At 42.9% G+C, this 23,818-nt stretch overlaps 1 protein-coding gene across 1 annotated transcript; it reads left to right on the forward strand.

Moving 5' to 3' along the window:
* The first annotated feature begins 9,078 nt into the window (after positions 1-9,078).
* Positions 9,079-16,193, forward strand: LOC106569078 (uncharacterized). Its single transcript, XM_082960855.1, has 6 exons — positions 9,079-11,022; positions 11,236-11,324; positions 11,499-11,669; positions 11,808-11,897; positions 12,658-12,782; positions 13,351-16,193. Exons 3-6 carry the CDS (start codon positions 11,603-11,605, stop codon positions 13,885-13,887), a joined length of 819 nt encoding a protein of 272 aa, XP_082816981.1. The 5' UTR covers positions 9,079-11,022; positions 11,236-11,324; positions 11,499-11,602; the 3' UTR covers positions 13,888-16,193.
* The last annotated feature ends 7,625 nt before the right edge of the window (positions 16,194-23,818 follow it).

The raw sequence follows: 23,818 nt of genomic DNA on the forward strand, positions 1-23,818 counted from the left end.
TCCTCACGCTGCTGTTTCCAACGTCTTATCATCGACTCATTAAGACCAAGCTCCCGTGCAGCAGCTCTATTTCCTTTTCCAACAGCCAGATCAATCGCCTTCAACTTGAAAGCTGCATCATATGCATTTCTCCGTGTCTTTGCCATGATGAGGGTGACAAAATGACTACCGTAATCAGAATGATGGGAAGTTTGAGAGCGCTCGATTTAATCTAAACCGTAAACAAAAAAGTTGTTTGACCTTAACCCGTTCGGCAATTTCATTGGTCTAATGAAAGCTTCATGCCGCCCAAAAAACTGAGCACGTCACAGAATGTGTGTTTTTGGAGAAAAAAAACATTTGAAAGCAGGAGAAATCCATATATTAGCCGCGTCATTGTTTAAGCCGCGAGGTTCAAAGCGTGTGAAAAAAGTTGCGGCTTATAGTCCGGAAATTACGGTAGTTGAGTATCTGGAGCATCAGCATTTGTGGTTTCGATTACAGGCTCAAAATGGCCAGAAACAAAACTTTCTTCTGAAACTCGTCAGTCTATTCTGAGAAATGAAGACTATTCCATGCGAGAAATTGCTAAGAACTGAAGATCTCATTCAACGCTGTATACTACTCCCTTCACAGAACAGCGCAAACTGGCTCTAACCAGAATAGAAAGAGGATTGGGAGGCCCTGATGCACAACTGAGCAAGAGGACAAGTACATTAGTGTCTAGTTTGATAAACAGATGCCTCACAAGTCCTCAACTGGCAGCTTCATTAAATAGTACCCCCAAAAACACCAGTCTCAACGTCAACAGTGAAGAGGCGACTCTGGGATGCTAGCCTTTTTAAAATGATAAATTTAGATCAGCTAACACAATGGCACATTGTAACACAGGAGTGATGGTTGCTGATAATGGGCCTCTGTACGCCTATGTAGATTTTCCATTTAAAAATCAATCTACAATAGTCATTTACAAAATGAACGTCTACACTATTTCTGATCAATTTGATGTTATTTTAATGGACAAAATGTGCTTTTCTTTCAAAAACAAGGACAAGGATTTCTAAGCGACCCCAAACGTTTGAACGGTAGTATATATCACAATCATAATTGTTCATTCCTCTTAATAGGAATGATGAGCCAGCTGAAGATTGCAACAAAATATTTATTGCGCCCATCTATCACATGCACTTATGTTACATTTTTCAAACGCTTTAAAACTGGCAGCGATTATGTTCAAAGTAGTTCAATATATAGAATCAACTTGAACTACAATAGCATTCTGAGTAATAGAGCTGGGAATTGCCAGGGACCTTGCGATACTATATTATCACGATACTTAAGTGCCGGCACGATATGTATTGCGATTCTATATTTAGGCGTATTGCGATTAGATGTTTCAAACATATTGCTCACCATAAGTGAGGGAGAGCCATGAAGAAAACACATTTTGATCAGTAATTGAAATAAAAGTGCTAAAGACATTGGCTCCATGTTTAAAAAGAAGATTGAGAACAAGCTGTGAAGGAAATATACTGAAGTTTTGGTGCAGGTACAGCCAACAAGCACAAAAATAATATAACGATATTGTCAAAATGGTATATGTTGTCAAATAATATCCCAATATGTAACTATCGATTAAAAAATATATATTTCGATTTTTTTTCTTCTCACAACTGAGTAACAGTTATAGATTTGTTTTTTCTTGCTATGACTGTGATATGTTGTTGTTTATCTAACTTAGTTGAATGCACTGACTGTAAATCACTCTGGGTAAGAGCGTCTGCTGAATGACCAAAAATGTTTGGCTCTGCCCCCAAGCACTTTTGGTCGGTGTGGACCAGATCCAAATCTGAACGATTCATAGATGTCTAGGCTATGTTTCACAGGTTTGAACATTACGGTACCGCACACTTTAGTGCAGTAGAACATAGAAGATGCTGACAAACTCCCATCCAGACATGAAACAAGTGGTCAAAGACAAGACCAGAGGGGACTCCATCCTAGATCTGATCATTACAAATATGAAGAATCACTATAACACCCCCACTGTACATGCTCCTCTCAGATCCAGTGATCACAAATGTCTGCTGTTCTCCCCAAAGACAACATCAGGAGGGAGAAGCGAGGTGCAGCGGGAAAAAAGGACGTCTGGTAACCCAGAACAGAAAGTACTGACTGGTCTGCTATATATGAGGTGGAGAGCATTGATGCAAAGGTGATCAACTCCTGCATTCAAACTGCACTTGATGTGTGCATGCCAATAAGAAATAAGAAAACAATACTGGACAAGCCCTGGATGACTGAACGAATAAAGGCCGCCATCAGGAAAAGACAGAAGATTTTCAACAGATGGGGTAAAACAATGAAATGGAGAAAAATACAGAAACACAGTGCAAACGCTTATCAAAGAAGCAAAGACGTACTACTACAAAACTGAAATCCAGGACCTAAAGAAGTAAAGCCCTAAGGAATGGTGGAACTTTAACAAAGGACTGGGAAGAAATAGAACATCAGTAGGGAGAATACAAGTTGTTTTAATGTCTTCTTTGCTGAGGCATGGACAAGCACCACACCTCTTGCCATCTCCCCCCTGCCCATGCCTACAAGGCAGGTTGAGCTGTGCAGCATTGGCCAGATAAAGCAAGCTCTGACCAGACTCGCCCCATGTAAAGAGTGTGGGCCTGGTGTCATTCCAGCCTGGCTACTGAAAGAGCATGCAGAAGATCTAGCCTCTGTCATCACACACATTTGTTAGAGTTTGTATTATTGAAGAATAACATAAATGGTTAAAGCAAATCAGGGGGAGAAAAATTGGTTTATTCAGAGAGGACAAATCAAGATGCTATGCTGGGAGTCAGATGTTCAGTCTCCCTGTCCTCAGCTTTTCCCCCAGAACAAAGGACAGGATGCCACTTATAACCCCCCACCCTAGCCTGGGGTTGACCAATCAGAAGTCCTTGCAGCAAAACTTGGCCAATGGCCAAATAACAAGTATCCCACTCCAGACTCATTGTACAGACTAATGAAAACGTGGCCCACGACGCTCTGAGTTCATGACTGACATCCCACAGATGTTGAACTGAAAACCAACTCCTATTGGATCGTTAATCCTCTAGTTTAAAGTCCTCTCAAACTCTCATCCTATGCGTTGTGTATTTATCTTCAAAATATTTTTGTACATGGTTAACATCTACAGCAGTGACTGTTCCTGCTGCCTTGAAGATTGTCAATGTGTGTCCCATACCTAAAGTGTCAAGTGACTGGAGGCCCATCTCTAACTTCATGCCTTGGAAAACTCCAGGAGAGCTTCATCAAAATAAACTCATGCCAACAGTTTTAACTGAGTGCACAAATCAGTATACCTACCTACCAAAGTCCAACACTACTACCGCCCTTGTGAAAGCCACACACTCCTGGCTGACAGCTACAGACTTCAAAAAGCCAACAATGGTGAGTGTTACTTGCTGATATGGCCAAATCCTTTGATCACGCAAAGCTCCTGCAACATCTGTCTGACAATGAACTGTGTCCAAGGTTACTAGCCTGGCTCCACAGCTACACCACAGGAAGAAGGCAGAGGGTGATGGCTAATGGCACTTTTAGCCCTTGGTCTGAGGTCACCTCTGGTGTGCCACAAGGGGGCGTGGTTTCACCATATTTGTTTCTCCACCCGAAAAGTTGTCTTGAGTGACACTCTGGACTAGAGGTCGACCGATTTATGATTTTTCAAGGCCAATATTAATTATTGGAGGACCAAAAAAAGCCGATGCCGATTTTTTTTGTTTGTTGTAATAATGACATTTACAACAATACTGAATGAACACTTTTATTTTAACTTAATATAATACATAAATAAAAATGTATTTAGTCTCAAATAAATAAACATGTTCAATTTGGTTTAAATAATGCAGTGTTGGAGAAGAAAGTAAAAGTGCAATATGTGCCATGTAAGATAAGCTAACGTTTAAGTTCGTTGCGCAGAACATGAGAACATATGAAAGCTGGTGGTTCCTTTTAACATGAGTCTTCAATATTCCCAGATAAGAAGTTTTAGGTTGTAGTTATTATGGGAATTATAGGACTATTTCTCTCTCTACCATTTGTATTTCATATACCTTTGACTATTGGATGTTCTTATAGGCACTATAGTATTGCCTGCCTAATCTCGGGAGTTGATAGGCTTGAAGTCATAAACAGTGCTATGCTCCAAGCATTGCTAAGAGCTGCTGGCAAACGCACAAAAGTGCTATTTGAATGAATGCTTACGAGCCTGCTGCTGCCTACCACCGCTCAGACTGCTCTATCAAATCAGACTTAATTATAATATAATAAACACACAGAAATACGAGCCTTTGTTCATTTAATATGGTCAAATCCGGAAACTCATTTAGAAAACAAAACGTTTATTCTTTCAGTGAAATACGGAACCGTTCTGTATTTTATCGAACGGGAGGCATCCATAAGTCTAAATATCGCTTTTACATTGTACAACCTTCAATGTTATGTCATAATTATGTACAAATCTGGCAAATTAATTACTGTCTTTGTTAGGAAGAAATGGTCTTCACACAGTTCGCAACGAGCCAGGCGGCCCAAACTGCTGCATATACCCTGGCTCTGCTTGTACAGAATGCAAGAGAAGTGACACAATTTCCCTAGTTAATATTGCCTGCTAACATGAATTTCATAACGAAATATGCAGGTTTAAAAAAATATATATACTTGTGTATTGATTTTAAGAAAGGCATTGATGTTTATGGTAAGGTACATTGGTGCAACAACAGTGCATTTTTCGCGAATGCGCTTGTTAAATCATCACCGTTTGGCAAAGTAGGCTGTGATTCGATGATAAATTAACAGGCACCGCATTGATTATTTGCAACGCAGGACAAGCTAGATAAACGAGTAATATCATCAACCATGTGTAGTTAACTAGTGATTATGTTACATTTACATTTACATTTTAGTCATTTAGCAGACGCTCTTATCCAGAGCGACTTACAGTAGTGAATGCATACATTTCATAGATTATTATTATTTTTTATTTTTTTCTGTGCTGGCCCCCCGTGGGAAGATTTAAGATTTGTTTTTTATAAGTTTAATGCTAGCTAGCAACTTACCTTGGCTCCTTGCTGCACTTGCGTAACAGGTGGTCAGCCTGCCACACAGTCTCCTCATGGAGTACAATGTAATCGGCGTCCAAAAATACCGATTGTTATGAAAACTTGAAATCGGCCCTAATTAATCAGTCATGCCGATTAATCGGTCAACCTCTACTCTGGACACGGGATATTCAGACGATGTAGGGCTGTCCCGAGCCATACCATTAACCAGCATCAAAGAGGACATTTCCATGGGCTTGGAGGCAAATCAGCTGGAAGAGTGGACCACATCCAACAACATGCTCCTGAATGGGAAAAAGTCTGAAAATGCAGATGTTTTTCTAGAGCCCATCCACAACCTGCACCACTGATCATAGGAGGACAGGAAGTACCAGTGGTAACAGCTAAGTATCGTGGTTTTCATCTAGACTCTAACCTCAGTGGTGACACACATGGGGAGTAGTCAGTGAGGAAGCCCTCAAAACACCTGCACTTTTTGACTATTCTTGACAGAAATGGCCTACCCACTGAAGATCTGGTCTATACTACATTGGTGAGGCCTTGTCTGGATTACGGTGGAGTGCTGGTAGTTGGATTCAGTAAAAAGCAGCAGGCCCAACTAGACAGGGTGCAGTTGAGGGTCTTGAGGATCATCTCCAGAGGTTGAGCAGTCCATCCACAGCTCCTCTCACTGCAGAGTAGGCAAGAGTAGGCGAGAGCAGGATGCAGTGTATCTGGTGAAGGACATGCACACTCTTGACCATCCACTGAATGACTTGCTCCCTCCAAAAAGAGAACTGCACCACCAGGCTCCTGCGAAACAGCCACGAACTGTCCTGTATAACTGCCCGTACGAACCGCCTGCGAAACACCACTCTACCTATTGCTATCAGACAGTATAATAACTAGCTCTTAAATGGTTCTCCCAAAAAATTATATTTTATCATATTTTAATATTTAAATTTCCATCATAAATGTCCTGTAATGTTTTCAATTGTTCAATATTCTATTTATATCACGTTATGCATTTTAAATTAGTGTTTAGCAATTAGTAGTAATGTAAATTCTGCATGTCTTCAGTTTTATCTGTGAGCAAGAATAAACTCAAACTCAGTACAGTACGGTGTGGTACAGGACAGAGTACATTACAGTATATGGTACAGTATAATTTATTACAGCATTATGGAGATAAATTCAGTAGAGTACAGTTTAGTTCAGTAGAGTACATTAGAATAAAGTAGGGTATAATACAGTATACTATACCGGTGTTCCCTCTGGAAGAATTTGTAGCAGTGGGGGGGGTTGAACCACCTCCTTGTTTTGGGGGCCCATGGTCCCCCCCTAGATATTTCTTTAATCTATTAATCACTGAGAAACTCAGATCTAGTGACTTTAAAAGGACAGTCTACTCAAAATGTTGGAAAATAATGCTGACGCCATCTAAAATATAATTTCCTCCTCCAGAGATGAGCTCAATAACATATTGGTAAAATTATTTATTTAAATTATTTCAACATGTTGGACCATGCAAATAGTCTATGCATGGTCCATATTATCAGGTATATTATTAACAATAAGCATTATCACATGTAGCCCAAGTGGCTATAAATAGTGGCTATAAATAAATAGACTGAAGAATGGGGTAGCCAATCTGCATTTACCCTATTTGGTTAATCATTAGCTAGATCCCAAATGTAGGCAAATATTTTTATCTAGTTAGCATCTACTGTACTGACATTGTCCCCACAGTGACTATACATTCATACTCCAACCAGAAGCCATGTATTACAGGCAACATTCGCACTAAGCTAAAAGGGTAGAGCTGCCGCTTTCAAGGAGCAGGACTCTAACCTGGAAGCTTATAAGAAATTCCGCTATGCCCTCCGACAAACCATCAAACAGGCAAAGCATCAATACTGGACTAAGATCGAATCTTACTACACCGAATCTGATGCTCGTCGGATGTGGCATGGCTTGAAAACTATTAGACTACAAAGGGATGCACAGCCGAGAGCTGCCCAGTGATACGAGCGTACCAGATGAGCTAAATAACCTCTATGCTCGCTTCGAGGCAAGTAACACTGAAACATGCATGAGAACACCAGCAGTTCTGGATGACTGTGTAATCATGCTCTCTGCAGCCGATGTAAGACCTTTTAAACATATCAACATTCACAAGGCCGCAGGGCCAGATGGATTACCAGGACGTGTACTGCGAGCATGCGCTGACCAACTGGCAAGTGTCTTCACTGACAGTTTCAACCTCTTCCTGTCCGAGTCTGTAATACCAACATATTTTAAGCAGACCACTATAGTCCCTGTGCCCAAGAACACTAAGGTTACCTGCCTAAATGACTACTGACCCATAGCAATAGCGTCTGTAGCCATCTCAATTGCACTCCACACTGCCCTTTCACACCAAGACAAAAGGAACACCTATGTGAGAATGCTATTTATTGACTACAGCTCTGCGTTCAACACCATATTGTCCTTAAAGCTCATCGCTAAGCTAAGGACCCTGGGACTAACCACCTCCCTCTGCAACTGGATCCTGGACTTCCTGACGGGCTGCCCCCAGGTGGTAAGGGTTGGTAACAACACATCCGCTATGCTGAGCCTCAATACAGGGGCCCCTCAGGAGTGTGTGCTCAGTCCCCTCCTGTACTCCCTGTTCACTCATGTCTGCACGGCCAGGTATGACTCCAACACCATTAAGTTTGCCGACGACACAACAGTGGTAGGCCTGATCACCGACAACGATGAGACAGCCTATAGGGAGGAGGTCAGAGACCTGGCCGTATGGTGCCAGGACAACAACCTGTCCCTCAATGTGATCAAGACAAAGGAGATGATTGTGGACTACAGGAAAAGGAGGACCGAGCACGCCCCCATTCTCATCGGCAGGGCTGTAGTGGAGCATGTTGAGAGCTTCAAGTTCCTTGGCATCCACATCACCAACAAACGAACATGGTCCAAGCACACCAAGACAGTCGTGAAGAGGGCACAACAAAATCCACTCCCCCTCAGGAGACTGAAAAGATTTGGCATAGGTCCTCAGATCCTCAAAAGCTTCCACAGCTGCACCATCGAGAGCATCCTGATGGGTTGCATCACTGCCTGGTATGGCAACTGCTCGGCCTCTGACCGCAAGGCACTACAGAGGGTAGTGCATAAGGCCCAGTACATCACCGGGGCCAAACTTCCTGCTTTCCAGGACCTCTATACCAGGCGGTGTCAGAGGAAGGCCCTAAAAATAGTCAGACTCCAGCCACACTAGTCATAGACTGTAATCTCTGCTACCGCATGGCAAACGGTACCGGAGCGCCAAGTCTAGGTCCAAGAGGCTTCTAAACAGCTTCTACCCCCAAGCCATAAGACTCCTGAACATCTAATCAAATGCCTACCCAGACTATTTGCATTGCCCCCCCTCCCCCTTACGCTGCTGCTACTCTCTTATCTATGCATAGTCACTTTAATAACTCTACCTACATGTACATAATACCTCGACACCGGTGCCCCTGCACATTGACACTGTACTGGTACCCCTCTATATAGCTTCGCTATTGTTATTTTACTGCTTTAATTATTTGTTACTTTTATTTCATATTTTCTTTTGGTATTTTTCTTAACTGCATTGTTGGTTAAGGGCTTGTAAGTAAGCATTTCACTGTAAAGTCTACACCTTATGTATTTGGCGCATGTGACAAATAAAATTTGATTTGAAGAATTTTAACTCCCAAACATGCATAAACAGTGCCTTCAAAAAGTATTCATACCGCTTGACTAATTCCCCATGTTGTGTTACAGCCGGAATTCAAAATATATTAAATGTTGTTTTGTTTTCACGCAATACCCCATAACGACAAAGTGAAAACATGTTTTTAGACCTTTTAGCAAATGCTTCTATTCATGACAAGTTTTGTTTGCAGAGAAATTAAATGTGGACTGTTCTAGCATTTAAAGTGTGCCTCCACAGAAATATTGTTTCATGTAAAAAAGAAAAAAGTTTAATGACTGCAGTGGAAACACTGCACTACTTTTTTATTTCTTCCAAAACCAAGCATTTGCTTGGGAACAGCAGAGAATCCCTTCCTGGATCAAGAGCCTTGCTGGCTAATATTCGTTTTGTGCATGTAGGTCAGTAGCGATTTTTGAGATACTTGTAGTGTTTAAGTCAGAAACTGTACTCGTTAGTATTTAGTTAGCGTTGTCTATAAGGCTTCCTTAGTACTTTTTGCTAGCATTCTGGTAAGTGCATTTTTTTTTGGGGGGGGGGGGGGGGGCTTAGTTTGAATATTAGTACTTTTGAAATAAATACCTGCAGTCAACTTGTGCACGAGGTAATAAAGCAGATCGCGTTCATCATTTCGCCTGTTTAAATATTTTTTCTTTATGAAGCTTACCGGTACTAGTTAGCCCATAACAGCGGTTTGAGCCAGTCACGTCTGTTTGTTTACAAAGAAGCACAACAAGAAAAATGTGAGCTTCGTGAGGGGAGTCACTCCTGCAGCACAACTTAAATGAGGTGATGAAGTTACACTTGTATGAAATTCACTGTTTGCTAGCTATAAATCCTATAACTATTAAGTTAACTATCCAAATAAATTAGTTCCAGCTGGGTTTTGCTAACTTGCTAATGTCAGCTAAGGGTCTAACGTTATCTTACAAGATCAATCATCTTGGTAACAGCAGCAGAGATAATCCCCTCCTTGATTTAGATCCCTGCTGCCTAATATTTGTTTTGTGTGTACTGCATTTTGACATAGTTGCATAACCTTATGAGCTGGGTTGTGTCCTAGTAGTAAATGTTTGCATGTGCTCGTTAGCATTTACCTAGCATCACTTCCTTAGAACTTGTTAGCATTTTGTCATCATTCTGGTAATTTACATTTTTGGGGCTTTATTTGGGCAAAAAATGGCACCCCTTGTGAGCACGGAAATAACAACATATCCCCGGATGGCACAGGCACGGTATGAAGGTGGATATCTGGTTACCGTCCAATCGTACTGTGCTCTACTGTGCTGGCCAGACTTGTGAAACATGGATGTCTATGTTTGGGCTAAATCGAGGCCGGTTCAGACCAAATCTGAACTTCTATGTTTGGCCCAAATATAGGCCGGACGTTTGTGGAAGTTCACATTAAGGCCGGACCGGACCAAATATAGATGTCTATGATTGGTTCAGATTTGGTCCAGACCGGAGCAAAAATCAACATCCAAAGGTGCTTCAACAAAGTACTGAGTAAAGGGTCTGAATACTTATGTAAATGTGATATTCAATTTTTTTTAAATAAATTATCAAAAGTTTCAAAACTATTTTTGCTTTGTCATTATGGGGTATTGTGTGTAGATTGATGGGGGGGGAAACAATTTAATTCATTTTAGAATAAGGCTGTAACATAACAAAATGTGTAAAGTCAAGAGGTCTGAATACTTTCCAAAGGCACTATATACACACTACATGACCAAAAGTATGAACATCTTATTCCAAAATCATTGGCATTAATATGTAGTTCAGGCCAATCAAGTTCTTCCACACCAATCTCGACAAACCATTTCTGTATGGACCTCACTTTGTGCACGGGGGCATTGTCATGCTGAAACAGGAAAGGGCCTTCCCGAACCTGTTGCCACAAAGTTGAAGCACAGAACTGTCTACAATGTCATTGTATGCTAACTGGTGTGTTTGGAATGGCGTGCAGGCACAAGCATCTGCTGAAGTTCCTGAACCTGAAGAGAGGAGAGAAGTTTGTGGACGGATGGATGCTTCAGATGCATTTTATTTATGTATGACATTGGCTACGATAACTGGTGTTGAACTTGAATGTCATTTAAGGCTTGCAAATGCTGTGTTCCTACTGGGGACCTGAAAGCAATGCAGGGACCATACATCACGTTTCTTCACTATGACATGGCTTTCCAGCTGAAGCCTCATTTACAGGTAAAATTGATAGGTCAATCTATGTCAGCTATAACAATACATTAGATAATGTAATGAATATTTAACCACCAGCCGGTTGTAAGAGATTCATGAATTGCATGATACGGTTTTATGAATAGCTTGAAACAGATTGCTTCATACCTGCTTTGTAATCATAAGTAATGTTTTACACAAAAATTCACAAAAGACCTGCTCCTACTCTAAAATATTTAGCCATTTAGAAAAGCAGTCCTGATCTGATGGTGGACACCACATTTGCAGTGCCAGCCTTTCATGCCTATGCTTGTAATGCTGACTGTCAGGTAATGAATAAAACATTTTCTTTATCATTTATTCTGTTAAACACCACTTCTTTGTAGTTGCAGACAGTTGCCCAAACAGTGTTAAGAAACAGCTAGTTGTCATTTGTCCTACTCCCTTAATTAATCATCTTCTCCCATTTTAATTAGGACTTCTGATTTTACTTTAAATTTCAGGTCACTGATGGTACCAGGTATGTGACTGGTAGTGGGCTTGCTGACCGAGAACAGATGGAGAGGTTGTTGTTCTACCTTGGAAAATGTGAAAGATCACAGAAGAGATGACACCATCTCATCGTGTTGACACCCTCACCGATGCCCTCTATTACGGGGTCCGGGAGAATCAAGGTATCAATGTATAACAGGATATCAGTTAATTATTGAGATGACGCATTGTTCAGGATTCTTTTAATATAATTTTGCGAAGAACATGCTGATCTATTTGAAACAATCTATGAAATGTATGTTCACCTTCATGTGTTATAGCAACGGCAATACAACTCTGTCAGCAGAAGGTCCTGAAGGAGGAAACTGAGGCAAAGGAGGCGTTGTTGGGGCTGCTAGACAGCATTCCAGGTTAGATTTCATGTGTTTGGCTCATCATTTTTGTTTATATGTAATGATCCTTTTCTGCTAATTCAATCAGATGAATTGGAAGCAGGGCTTCAGTAGCTGGAGGCAAGGCTTTCTCCTACAGAGCTCCTCTTTATGGAATGGTTTGCCGATATGAGAGAATCAGAATGTCTCAACCTTCAAATATAGACTGAAGACTTCTGTCAGTCCTATGATTGAGTGTAGTCTGGCCCATTTGTGGGAAGGTGAACAGCAAGGTACTAGCCCTCACAACCCACCCCACCCATAAACCTTGTCTTCCTAAAACATGAAAGCCATCTGATCCTAGAGTCTTGAAGTGTTTGCACCCTTTATAGCCATTATGGTCTTTACCGGACCCTGCTGGTCATCTATGAATGTTTCCTGTTCTGATTATTCATCAGTCTGACACGCATGCACACCATGAACCGCTTGTATTGTGCTTCTACCTCTGCATTGCTTGCTCTTTGGGGTTTTAGGCTGGGTTTCTGCATAGCACTTTGATGCTGTTTCACAACTGCTGATGTAAAAAGGGCGTTATAAAATACATTTGATTAATTTGGTGATGAAATCCTTGCTGTGGTTTCACTGACAATTCAATATTTTATTCAAATTCCCAACATTTTCCATAAGACATGTTTGTCTAGTTTGTGGGCATTGCACATGTAGAAGTCAGCACAAAACTGGCAGTGTGGTTTTATTTTGTTCGGTAATAGATTTAATTAGGCCTGTGATTATGTCGTAGGCAGCACACTGTCGAACATGGAAGTTTGGACCCGTAAGATAAAGGAAACCCTCACAGACAAGAGGATGTTGTCCCTTACCTGGCAGGAGAGGCGTGGAAACTCTGGCAGAGCAACATCGAGTCGCGTAAGTAGTTGTTAATCTCTGACCTAAGGTTTTATCCCATCTCTAAACACCCCTTTCTGTCTGGTTTAGCCCTACCAGTCATGACTGACACGTTCATATACCCTACTGTGTATCCTGGTCCCACAATCTACTAGATCTGCATAGCTACTCCCTGTTACTTTATACTCTTATCACCACCACTACCTGCTGCCACCTGCCCCTTTCCACTACATATCCCAAAGACTGAATGCCCCCCTCTCTTGCTTAATCCATTCAACATTAAGTCTTCTGACCGAATTGAATGCTGGTCTCAACACAGCAGCAATTTTGGAAAGTCTGCAGACTAAGAAGACTCACTGTCTGCTGGCCACAATCCATAGGCTAGTCCTGAAGTGCTCTTTCTATTGTGGCCTGGTCTGAAAGTATGCAGGTACTGCAGCCAATTCAGTCTTGTTGAACACTGCATCACTCCCTGGCATATCACTGCTGTTGTTATCTAATTGTCATTCACACAGGTGTTTTGAACTATATGAAAGATTTTTATCAAACTTCAAGATCTTCATGACCATTTCTTTCAATTGTTTTTCAGATGCACAAACTATTGCTGTGCAGCTCCAGAAAAGTCAGGTGGACATCGGAGAGAATAAAAAAGCAGATCAACTCATACAATGGAAGGAACAAGTCACCTCAATTCCCCCTAAGACTGGAATACATGGATGTTCTCCAGCAAGACCATCCAGTCTGGTCCCAGGTGTCCAAACATTTGGGGGACAGACTGCTCTGGGCCAAGCAGCATGCAGTGATGCTGCACAAGGTCCTAAACGATATCCTAACAGCCATCGCTAAAAGACTGTACTGTGCAGCCAACTTCATCGATCTAGCCAAGGCTTTTGACTCTGTCAATCACCGTATTCTTATCGGCAGACTCAACAGCCTTGGTTTCTCTAATGACTGCCTCGCCTGGTTCACTAACTACTTATCAGATAGAGTTCAGTGTGTCAAATCGGAGGGCCTGTTGTCCGGACCTCTGGCAGTCTCTATGGGGTACCACAGGGTTAAATTCTCGGGCCGACTCTTTTCTCTGTATATATCAACAATGTTGCTCTTTCTGCGGGTGATTATTTGATCCACCCCTACGCAGACGAGACCATTCTGTATACTTCTGGCCCTTCTTTGGTACAAACCTCTAAGCAAGCTTCAATGCCATACAACACTCCTTCCGTGGCCTCCAACTGCTCTTAAATGCTAGTAAAACTAAATGCATGCTCTTCAACCGATCGCATGCCCATACCCGCCCGCCCGACTAGCATCACTACTCTGGACGGTTCTGACTTAGAATATGTGGACAATTATAAATACCTAGGTGTCTGGCTAGACTGTAAACTCTCCTTCCAGACTCATATTAAGCATCTCAATCCAAAATTAAATCTAGAATCGGCTTCCTATTTTGCAACAAAGCCTCCTTCACTCACGCGGCCAAACTGACTATCCTACCGATCCTTGACTTCGGTGATGTCATTTACAAAATAGCCTCCAACACTCGACTCAGCAAATTGGATGCAGTCTATCACAGTGCCATCTGTTTTGTCACCAAAGCCCCATATACCACCCACCACTGCGACTTGTATGCTCTCGTTGGCTAGTCCTTGCTACATATTCGTTGACAAACCCACTGGCTCCAGGTCATCTATAAGTCTTTGCTAGGTAAAGCTCCGCCTTATCTCAGCTCACTGGTCACCATAGCAACGCCCACCTGTAGCACGTGCTCCAGCAGGTATATTTCATTGGTCATCCCCAAAGCCAACACCTTCTTTGGCCGCCTTTCCTTCCAGTTCTCTGCTGCCAGTGACTAGAACGAATTGCAAAAATCACTGACGTTGGAGACATATCTCCCTCATATCTACACAGCCCATCTGTAAATAGCTCATCCAACCAACTACCTACCTCATCCCCATATTTGTTTTTGTTTTTCTGCTCTTTTGCACACCAGTATTTCTACTTGCACATCCTCATCTGCACATATATCACTCCAGTGTAAATTGCTAAATGGTAATCACTTTACCACTATTGGCTTATTTATTGCCTTACCCCCTTCATTTGCACACACTGTATACATTTTTCTATTGTGTTATTGACTGTACGTTTGTTTATCCCATGTGTAACTCTGTGTTTTTGTTGCACTGCTTTGCTTTATCTTGGCCAGATTGCAGTTGTAAATGAGAACTTGTTCTCAACTGGCCTACCTGGTTAAATAACGGTGAGAAAAAAATTAGAAATGTGCCTTAGGGAAGCTAAGGACAGGCATCTTATACAGGCAGACCTACACAATGTTGGCTCGGTCAGCACATATGTAGAGGAGGACAGTGATTCAAAAAATGAAAGTGGTTGAGATGCCTGTGTAAGTTATATAGGGGCAAACTATACACTGAGTATTCAAAACATTAAGAATACCTAATATTGAATTGCAACCCCCCCCCCCCCCCCCCCCCCCCACACCACACAGTTGTGTGAAGTTGGCTGGATGTCATTTGGTTGGTGTACCATTCTTGATACACACAGGACACAGGAAACTGTTGAGCATGAAAAACCCAACAGCATTGCAGTTCTTGACACAAACCGGTGTGCCTGACACCTACTACGATACCCCATTCAAAGGCACTTAAATATTTTGTCTTACCCCTTCACCCTCTAAATGTGTTTGATAATTTTTCTTCCTCGTTGTAAGGCCATTTTGTTCTTCCCTGGCAACTCAAGTCTGAGAATGTTCATTGCTTCTAAAGAAGGTGATACTGATAACTTGCTGTCTCTCCAGGAACTCCCTTTTGCCCCTATAATGGATGATAATATGCAAGAATGAATTGGTATCCATGTTTGATTAAGTACCTGAAGGTTTTAAGTTATGTTGTTAAATGACAGCAACTGTAGAATGTAAGGGGTAATGGAAGATGGATTTTTCTCTATTGTAATGCCTATTGTATGTAAGAATCAGTATTTACTAAATGCACTCCTGATGATAGACTGAATGTACGTTAAAAAGTAAAATGTATTTTTGTTATCCCATATGGTGGTACAAGGAGGGAGTGTGGTAGAAATGTTTAATGTGTTCTGTCTCCGCAAATCTGTGACTACATGCGTGTTGTTTCTTGTTGTTGGGTTAGGATGTTCTGTGACTGCTCTCAGGGAGGGGACTGATAGAAGAACACAAAGAAGGGAACACACAGTTTCTAGGCGTTGGGCCAAAGTAACAATGTGTGCAAGGACATGATCAGCTTATTGCACGCTGAGAGCAGCGACGTCTAGTTTGTGCATGAGTATAAAGAGTGCTGAAGGGAGAGCATCCCCTCAGAGCTTCCATCAGACTTGTACTTTGACTGTTAAGTTTGTGGTAACCTCTCCGGCCGTGATGATAAAGATATGTTAATTTATCTTTGACTTGGAGTCCTTGGTGGTATTTTCCACGACAGTAGTTACCCATGCTTCTCCAGGCATACACCAACACTGAACATAGCATCACCGTGCTTACCCCGTTCTTTGTAACGTGTGGCAGGCATGCCCGTCTTCATGTTGAGGTGATTTTAGGTGTAGAAGCCCTGATGCTGCGGATGGACCTAGATGGATGAGTGAGGCGCCATTATGACCAGCTACGATGGGCCTACAGTCAGGTTGAGACAAGGACCCGACATCAGCAGAAGCGAGAGAAACAGCGGTACGACAAGCGGGCGAAGGACCTCCCATTGATGGCTGGTGAACGGGTGCTCCTGCAAAACCTCCGATGACGTGATCAGGGTAAATTAGTCCCCCGATGGCAACCGCAGCCTTTTGTCATTCTAGGACACCTTCGGCCTGGACTGCCAGTCCTTCGTGTCCGAGCAGAGGGAGGGGGAACAATACAGACAATTCATTGGATCCATGTGCGGCCTTGCCCCAACCAACCTTCAGACTTCGCCCAGATGTATAGCACTTTGTGACATCGGCTGATGTAAAAAATGATTGATTGATTGATGTAACTCCCCAGCCAACCAGACAATGTTCAGCTGAGCCAGGCACCTAGGCCAGACTGGCAGAACTACACATGGTACCCAGTCAGACTCCAGGCCAGAGAAGAGCCCGCTGCATTCATTTCCTGCTGTCATTTCCTTTTAAAGCCCTGTGTTTTGTGGTGTTCGGTGCTTGGAGTTGAGTGGAGAATGTCTCTATGGGGATCAGGCCTTTATGCAAGTGTCCATGTCTTAGGTGTTTGCTGTGATCACACTGGACCAGTGTCTGCAGGATGGAAAGTCTTAGTGGCGAATTCAAGTGAGGAAGTGGGCGGCTGCGCTGACGACGAACTGGGGTTGTGGGGATCAGAGAGCAGAGGACCGAGAGATGCATTGGTACAACGCACATCTAGGAGCTTTAGCACAGCCAACTAAGGGATGTGATTCTTCCTGTGTTTACCTTACACTACTTTCTCTCTGGGCCATTTTGCCACACTACTGGAAGCCACTATTGTCACCCTGCCGTCTGTCTCCCTCTCGTTCAGCATCGGAGATGGGGCCATCGGTGATATAGCCAAGCCAGAGACTCAGACCATGCGCGCTCCAGGACAGGGAGTTGTGCGGATCTGGGTATCACCAGACAGAGACATTTATTATTCAATTTTTGTTGGGATCTGGTTCTGCCACCCTCTGTTGTCTTTCCCCCTCCCTATTTCGTCCCATAGCAGTAGAAAGTCATTTTAGAGGGGTTGGCAGAGTAGAGCAGGGCCATGGGTGGGTCCCATATTGTGTGCAGTACCAGAGTGAGATTGTAGTGCCTTTCACCATATTGTTTGTAGTGCCATATCAGAGTAATTTGCAGTGTGTCACTTTTGCATGTTTGATATTTACCTGAGGGAGTAAGGGGGATGGTCTATTTTGTGGACACAGTCTGGGAAATCGTAGTCTGCTGTGGGAGGTGGGGAAACGGGGTCCAATCCATTTTAACCCATGAATTGAAACTAAAACTTACCTTTAGCATACTTACCTGTCCTGGTCTTCTGTTTTGGGGTTGTGTGCTGGAGAACATTAAATCCTTTGTTTGGTGCAGATAAAAGGGATTCACACTAAACTGTTACATGTGTCTGTCTAGAGTTGCTAGGGCTACTGGGCCTGCCTGCTCAGAGAAGATAGGGGAGGAGCAGATGGACCAGAATGGAGAGAAAGAAACGGAAGGAAATCAGGCTGCAGTGGCATCTGTCCAGATAACTCATCCAAAGGGCTTTGACTTCTCAAACACAGCAAAAAGCAAACACAATATGAATGTACTAATTTAGCTACTTGAACTTAGGGGTCGCCTTAATGCAGAATTCTTAGTTTTTCCATGCAGGAAAAAAATATAAAGCGCATTAGAAATATCATGTGCATTTTATAAATGCACATCTAAAATGCTTCTTTTTGTAATATCTGCTCAGCATCAAACTTATTTTATGCTTCAGTTGCACATCTCTCAGATGAGAATTCAGTAAAGGGCATTCTATCAAACGACAGTGCTCTGACTGATGTGTAGCTACTTTTCTCAGGTACTTTTCTCTGTGTAGCCAGACTACTTTTCTCAGGTGAAATGCAAGATTATCTTCAAACAAAACATTAGGAAATGTAGCTGGTTACACTATGATAAACAAGAGATTTGCAAAAAAAATAACATATTTTCGTACGCTCATTTACTTGACAATGAAGCTCTAGTGTATTTTCTGTAAAGGAAAACTATAGTTGCATGTCCCTGATCACCATTGAAGCAACAAAAAAACAGACTTTAATTACACAGCTGGATTTCACCTGCTCCAGCTTTCTCACGTTGTGCCATTTACAAACAGGTGACTGGCTCAGCTGTTCTACTACGGTAAGCTTCATAATGTGACAGGTAAAATAAAGAATGCGACCTGCTTTATCTCGTAACGTATTGCACAAGTTGACTGCAGTTATTTACTTAAAGTACATACAAATATTAAAATGTATTAGAAATACCATCCATTGGCTATTTCCAAATACCCCAGTATACGGTATACTGCCCAAGCCTAATCTATAATGCCTTTAAACACTCATACAGCACTGCTTCTAATTTATTGTGACATCTAGGCCAACTGTATCTTCACAGTCACAGTTCAAGGGGTCTTATTCAACCAGAGGTAGAGTGTTTATATAATTTTATTTGACATAACTAGTCTGATTCAACAATTAAATTAAGCAAACTTAAACAATTTAACCACTAAAATTCACAGGCAGAGTTCTGGATGCAAGGGCTGACAGATTTATAAAAACACAGTTCCAATCAAAAGTTTGGACACACCTACTCATTAAATGCTTTTTATTTTTTCAATTTTCTACATTGTAGAATAATAGTGATGACATCAACACTATGAAATAACACATGGAATCATGTAGTAACCAAAAACAAAATAGATTTTATATTCTTCAAAGTAGCCACCCTTTGCCTTGACAGCTTTGTACACTCTTGGCATTCTCTCAACCAGCTTCACTTAGAATGCTCTTCCAACAGTCTTGAAGGAGTTCCCACATATGCTGAGCACTTGTTGGCTGCTTTTCCTTCACTCTGCAGTCCAACTCATCCCAAACTGTCTCATTTGGGTTGAGGTCGGATGATTCTGGAGGCCAGGTCATCTGATGCAGCACCCCATTGCTCTCCTTCTTGGTGAAAAAGCCCTTACACACCCTGCAGGTGTGTTAGGTCATTGTCTGGCTGAAAAACGAATTGTCTAAGCTCAAACCAGATGGGATGGCGTATCGCTGTGGACTGCTGTGGTAGCCATGCTGGTTAAGTACGCCTAGAATTCTAAGTAAATTACAGACAGTGTCACCAGCAAAGCACCATCACACCTCCTCCATGATTCACGGTGGGAACCACACATGCAGAGATTATTCGTTCACCTAGTCTCCGTCTCACAAAGACACGGCGGTTGGAACCAAAAATTGCAAATTTGGACTCATCAGACCAAAGGACAGATTTCCACCAGTCCAAAATGTTCCGGATTGACTGATCTTCATGTCTTAATTGAAATGCGTTTCAGGTGATTATCTCATGAAGCTGTTTGAAAAAATGCCAATAGTGTGCAAAACTATCACCAATGGTGGCTACTTTGAAGAATCTCAAATCTCAAATATATATTTTTATTTGTTTAACACTTTTTTGGTTACTACATGATTCCATATGTGTTATTCCATATATGGGCTGTGGCTGCCAAGAAAGTGGTCATTTGAAGTAGAGGGCATGCCAGGTTGGTAAGAGTTAGAAAAGCCCTCCAACTATGGCGTAGACCAACTAGTTTAATTTTGGAGGCAGGTCTTGGCATTAAATTCATAATAAGTAAGATGCAATGCTCTCTACAATGTTTCAATGCAGAATTGTAATGTCTTGGTCATTGAGATGAACAACATTGACATGTACAGTACAGGCAGTGACTTGACCCATTACTTTAGACAATCAGTATATTCCCTTTGAACAGATCCCAATTGTGGGCTTTGCTATACATATTATGGCCATCCATCACTTGTTATTGTTTTTTTCTACGTAAATGTGTTTTCAGATTATGTAAAGATGGCCCTATTGTTTGATTTTAGAATATATATTTGCAGCTGTAGGTGGTGCTGTTAGTGGGCAGGTCTCTGTAAACCAGTGTGTCTCTATTTCTTCTAAAAGATTACAAGAAAAACAAGACAATGACAACTAAATTTGGTTCATTCTAAATGAAGATATAATTTGAATTATGTTTAAATGATCTGATACATAGGACACATAATTCTATATCATAATGCATGACTAGTGGAGTTACTTTGCATTAATTCAATTATTTTCTTATAGAGAATCTAAAGGCAGTTATGGGTAGGAAGTTGTGCTTCGCATTGGACATACGTAGTCTGAAATGGCTCCAGAGACAGATGATAACACATCTTTGGGCTTCAACAAGCATGGGACAGGAATATATTGGGCTGCTTGGCTAATGGATGATTATTGTTGGAATTGTTATAATGTACTATCTAATACTTGCCTAGTCCAGTGGTTCTCAACCTTTTTTGGTCATTGAACATTTGAACAATCTGGCCTTAATGGCCATGTACTCTTATAACCTCTTATAACCACCCCTCAGAGCCTGGTTCCTCTCTAGGTTTCTTCCTAGATTCCTGCCTTTCTAGGGATGACCAGCATGGTCAGGGTCAAATAATAATCACAGTGGACTGGCCACCCCTCAGAGCCGGGTTCCTCTCTAGGTTTCTTCCAACAGATCAACAGATGCTGCAATTTCTATTGCACTCCACACTGCCCTTTCCCACCTGGACAAAAGGAACACCTATGTGAGAATGCTATTCATTGACTACAGCTCAGCGTTCAACACCATAGTGCCCTCAAAGCTCATCACTAAGCTAAGGATCCTGGGACTAAACACCTCCCTCTGCAACTGGATCCTGGACGGGCCGCCCCCAGGTGGTAAGGGTAGGTAACAACACATCCGCCACGCTGATCCTAACACGGGGGCCCCTCAGGGGTGCGTGCTCAGTCCGCTCCTGTACTCCCTGTTCACTCATGACTGCACGGCCAGGCATGATTCCAACACCATCATTAAGGTTGCCGATGATACAACAGTGGTAGGCCTGATCCCGGACAACGACGAGGCAGCCTATAGGGAGGAGGTCAGAGACCTGACCGTATGGTGCAAGGACAACAACCTCTCCCTCAACGTGAGCAAGACAAAGGAGATGATTGTGGACTACAGGAAAATGAGGACCGAGCACGCCCCCCATTCTCATCGACGGGGCTGTAGTGGAGAAGGTTGAGAGCTTCAAGTTCCTTGGCGTCCACATCACCAACAAACTAACATGGTCCAAACACACCAAAACAGTCGTGAAGAGGGCACGACAAAATCTATTCCCCCTCAGGAGACTGAAAAGATTTGGCATGGGTCCTCAGATCCTCAAAAGGTTCTACAGCTGCACCATCTAGAGCATCCAGATGGGTTGCATCACTGCCTGGTATGACAACTGCTCGGCCTCTGACCGCAAGGCACTACAGAGGGTAGTGCGTACGGCCCAGTACATCACTGGGGCCAAGCTTCCTGCCATCCAGGACTTCTATACCAGGCGGTGTCAGAGGAAGCCCCCCCCAAAAAAAGACTCCAGCCACCCTAGTCATAGACTGTTCTCTCTGCTACCGCACAGCAAGCGGTACCAGAGTGCCAAGTCTAGGTCCAAGAGGCTTCTAAACAGCTTCTACCCCCAAGCCATAAGACTCCTGAACATCTAATCAAATGGCTACCCAGACTTTTCTTAAAACTGCATTGTTGGTTAAGGGCTTGTAGTAAGCATTTCACTGTAAGTTCTACACCTGTTGTATTCGGCGCATATGACAAATAAAATTTGATTTGTATGGGGGCAGCCAGGAGTCATCAGGCCAGGTAGTCCTGAGGCATCATCTACGTTATACCAGTAGATGATGTACACTGCTCAAAAAAATAAAGGGAACACTAAAATAACACATCCTAGATCTGAATGAATGAAATAATCTTATTAAATACTTTTATCTTTACATAGTTGAATGTGCTGACAACAAAATCACACAAAAATAATCAATGGAAATCCAATTTATCAACCCATGGAGGTCTGGATTTGGAGTCACACTCAAAATTAAAGTGGAAAACCACACTACAGGCTGATCCAACTTTGATGTAATGTCCTTAAAACAAGTCAAAATGAGGCTCAGTAGTGTGTGTAGCCTCCACGTGCCTGTATGACCTCCCTACAACGCCTGGGCATGCTCCTGGTGAGGTGGCGGATGATCTCCTGTGGCTCAGTTGGTAGAGCATGGTGTGTGCAACGCCAGCGTGGTGTGTGCAACGCCAGGGTTGTGGTTTCGATTCCCATGGGGGGCCAGTACAAAAAAAAAAAAATGTATGAAATGTATGCATTCACTACTGTAAGTCGCTCTGGATAAGAGCGTCTGCTAAATGACTAAAATGTAAATGTAAAATGGATCTCCTCCCAGACCTGGACTAAAGCATCCGCCAACTCCTAGACAGTCTGTGGTGCAACGTGGCGTTGGTGGATGGAGCGAGACATGATGTCCCAGATGTGCTCAATTGGATTCAGGTCTGGGGAACGGGCGGGCCAGTCCATGGCATCAATGCCTTCCTCTTGCAGGAACTGCTGACACACTCCAGCCACATGAGGTCTAGCATTGTCTTGCATTAGGAGGAACCCAGGGCCAACCGCACCAGCATATGGTCTCACAAGGGGTCTGAGGATCTCATCTCGGTACCTAATGGCAGTCAGGCTACCTCTGGCGAGCACATGGAGGGCTGTGCGGCCCCCAAAGTAATGCCACCCCACACCATGACTGACCCACCGCCAAACCGGTCATGCTGGAGGATGTTGCAGGCAGCAGAACGTTCTCCACGGCGTCTCCAGACTCTGTCACGTCTGTCACATGTGCTCAGTGTGAACCTGCTTTCATCTGTGAAGAGCACAGGGCGCCAGTGGCGAATTTGCCAATCTTGGTGTTCTCTGGCAAATGCCAAACGTCCTGCACGGTGTTGGGCTGTAAGCACAACCCCCACCTGTGGACGTCGGGCCCTCATACCACCCTCATGGAGTCTGTTTCTGACCGTTTGAGCAGACACATGCACATTTGTGGCCTGCTGGAGGTCATTTTGCAGGGCTCTGGCAGTGCTCCTCCTTGCACAAAGGCGGAGGTAGTGGTCCTGCTGCTGGGTTGTTGCCCTCCTACGGCCTCCTCCACGTCTCCTGATGTACTGGCCTGTCTCCTGGTAGCGCCTCCATGCTCTGGACACTACGCTGACAGACACAGCAAACCTTCTTGCCACAGCTCGCATTGATGTGCCATCCTGGATGAGCTGCACTACCTGAGCCACTTGTGTGGGTTGTAGACTCCGTCTCATGCTACCACTAGAGTGAAAGCACCGCCAGCATTCAAAAGTGACCAAAACATCAGCCAGGAAGCATAGGAACTGAGAAGTGGTCGGTGGTTACCACCTACAGAACCACTCCTTTATTGGGGGTGTCTTGCTAATT

This window comes from Salmo salar, chromosome 14 (genome assembly GCF_965601325.2).
Source record: "Salmo salar chromosome 14, fSalSal1, whole genome shotgun sequence".
NCBI classification, from domain to species: domain Eukaryota; kingdom Metazoa; phylum Chordata; class Actinopteri; order Salmoniformes; family Salmonidae; genus Salmo; species Salmo salar.

What these genes read in the sequence shown, in the direction of transcription:
- LOC106569078 (XM_082960855.1), top strand. Translation starts at nt 11,603, where the DNA reads ATGACACCATCTCATCGTGTTGACACCCTCACCGATGCCCTCTATTAC. An exon ending in CGGGGTCCGGGAGAATCAAG is followed by an intron (nt 11,670 to 11,807) that starts GTATCAATGTAT and finishes CATGTGTTATAG; the next exon opens with CAACGGCAATACAACTCTGT. An exon ending in GCTGCTAGACAGCATTCCAG is followed by an intron (nt 11,898 to 12,657) that starts GTTAGATTTCAT and finishes ATTATGTCGTAG; the next exon opens with GCAGCACACTGTCGAACATG.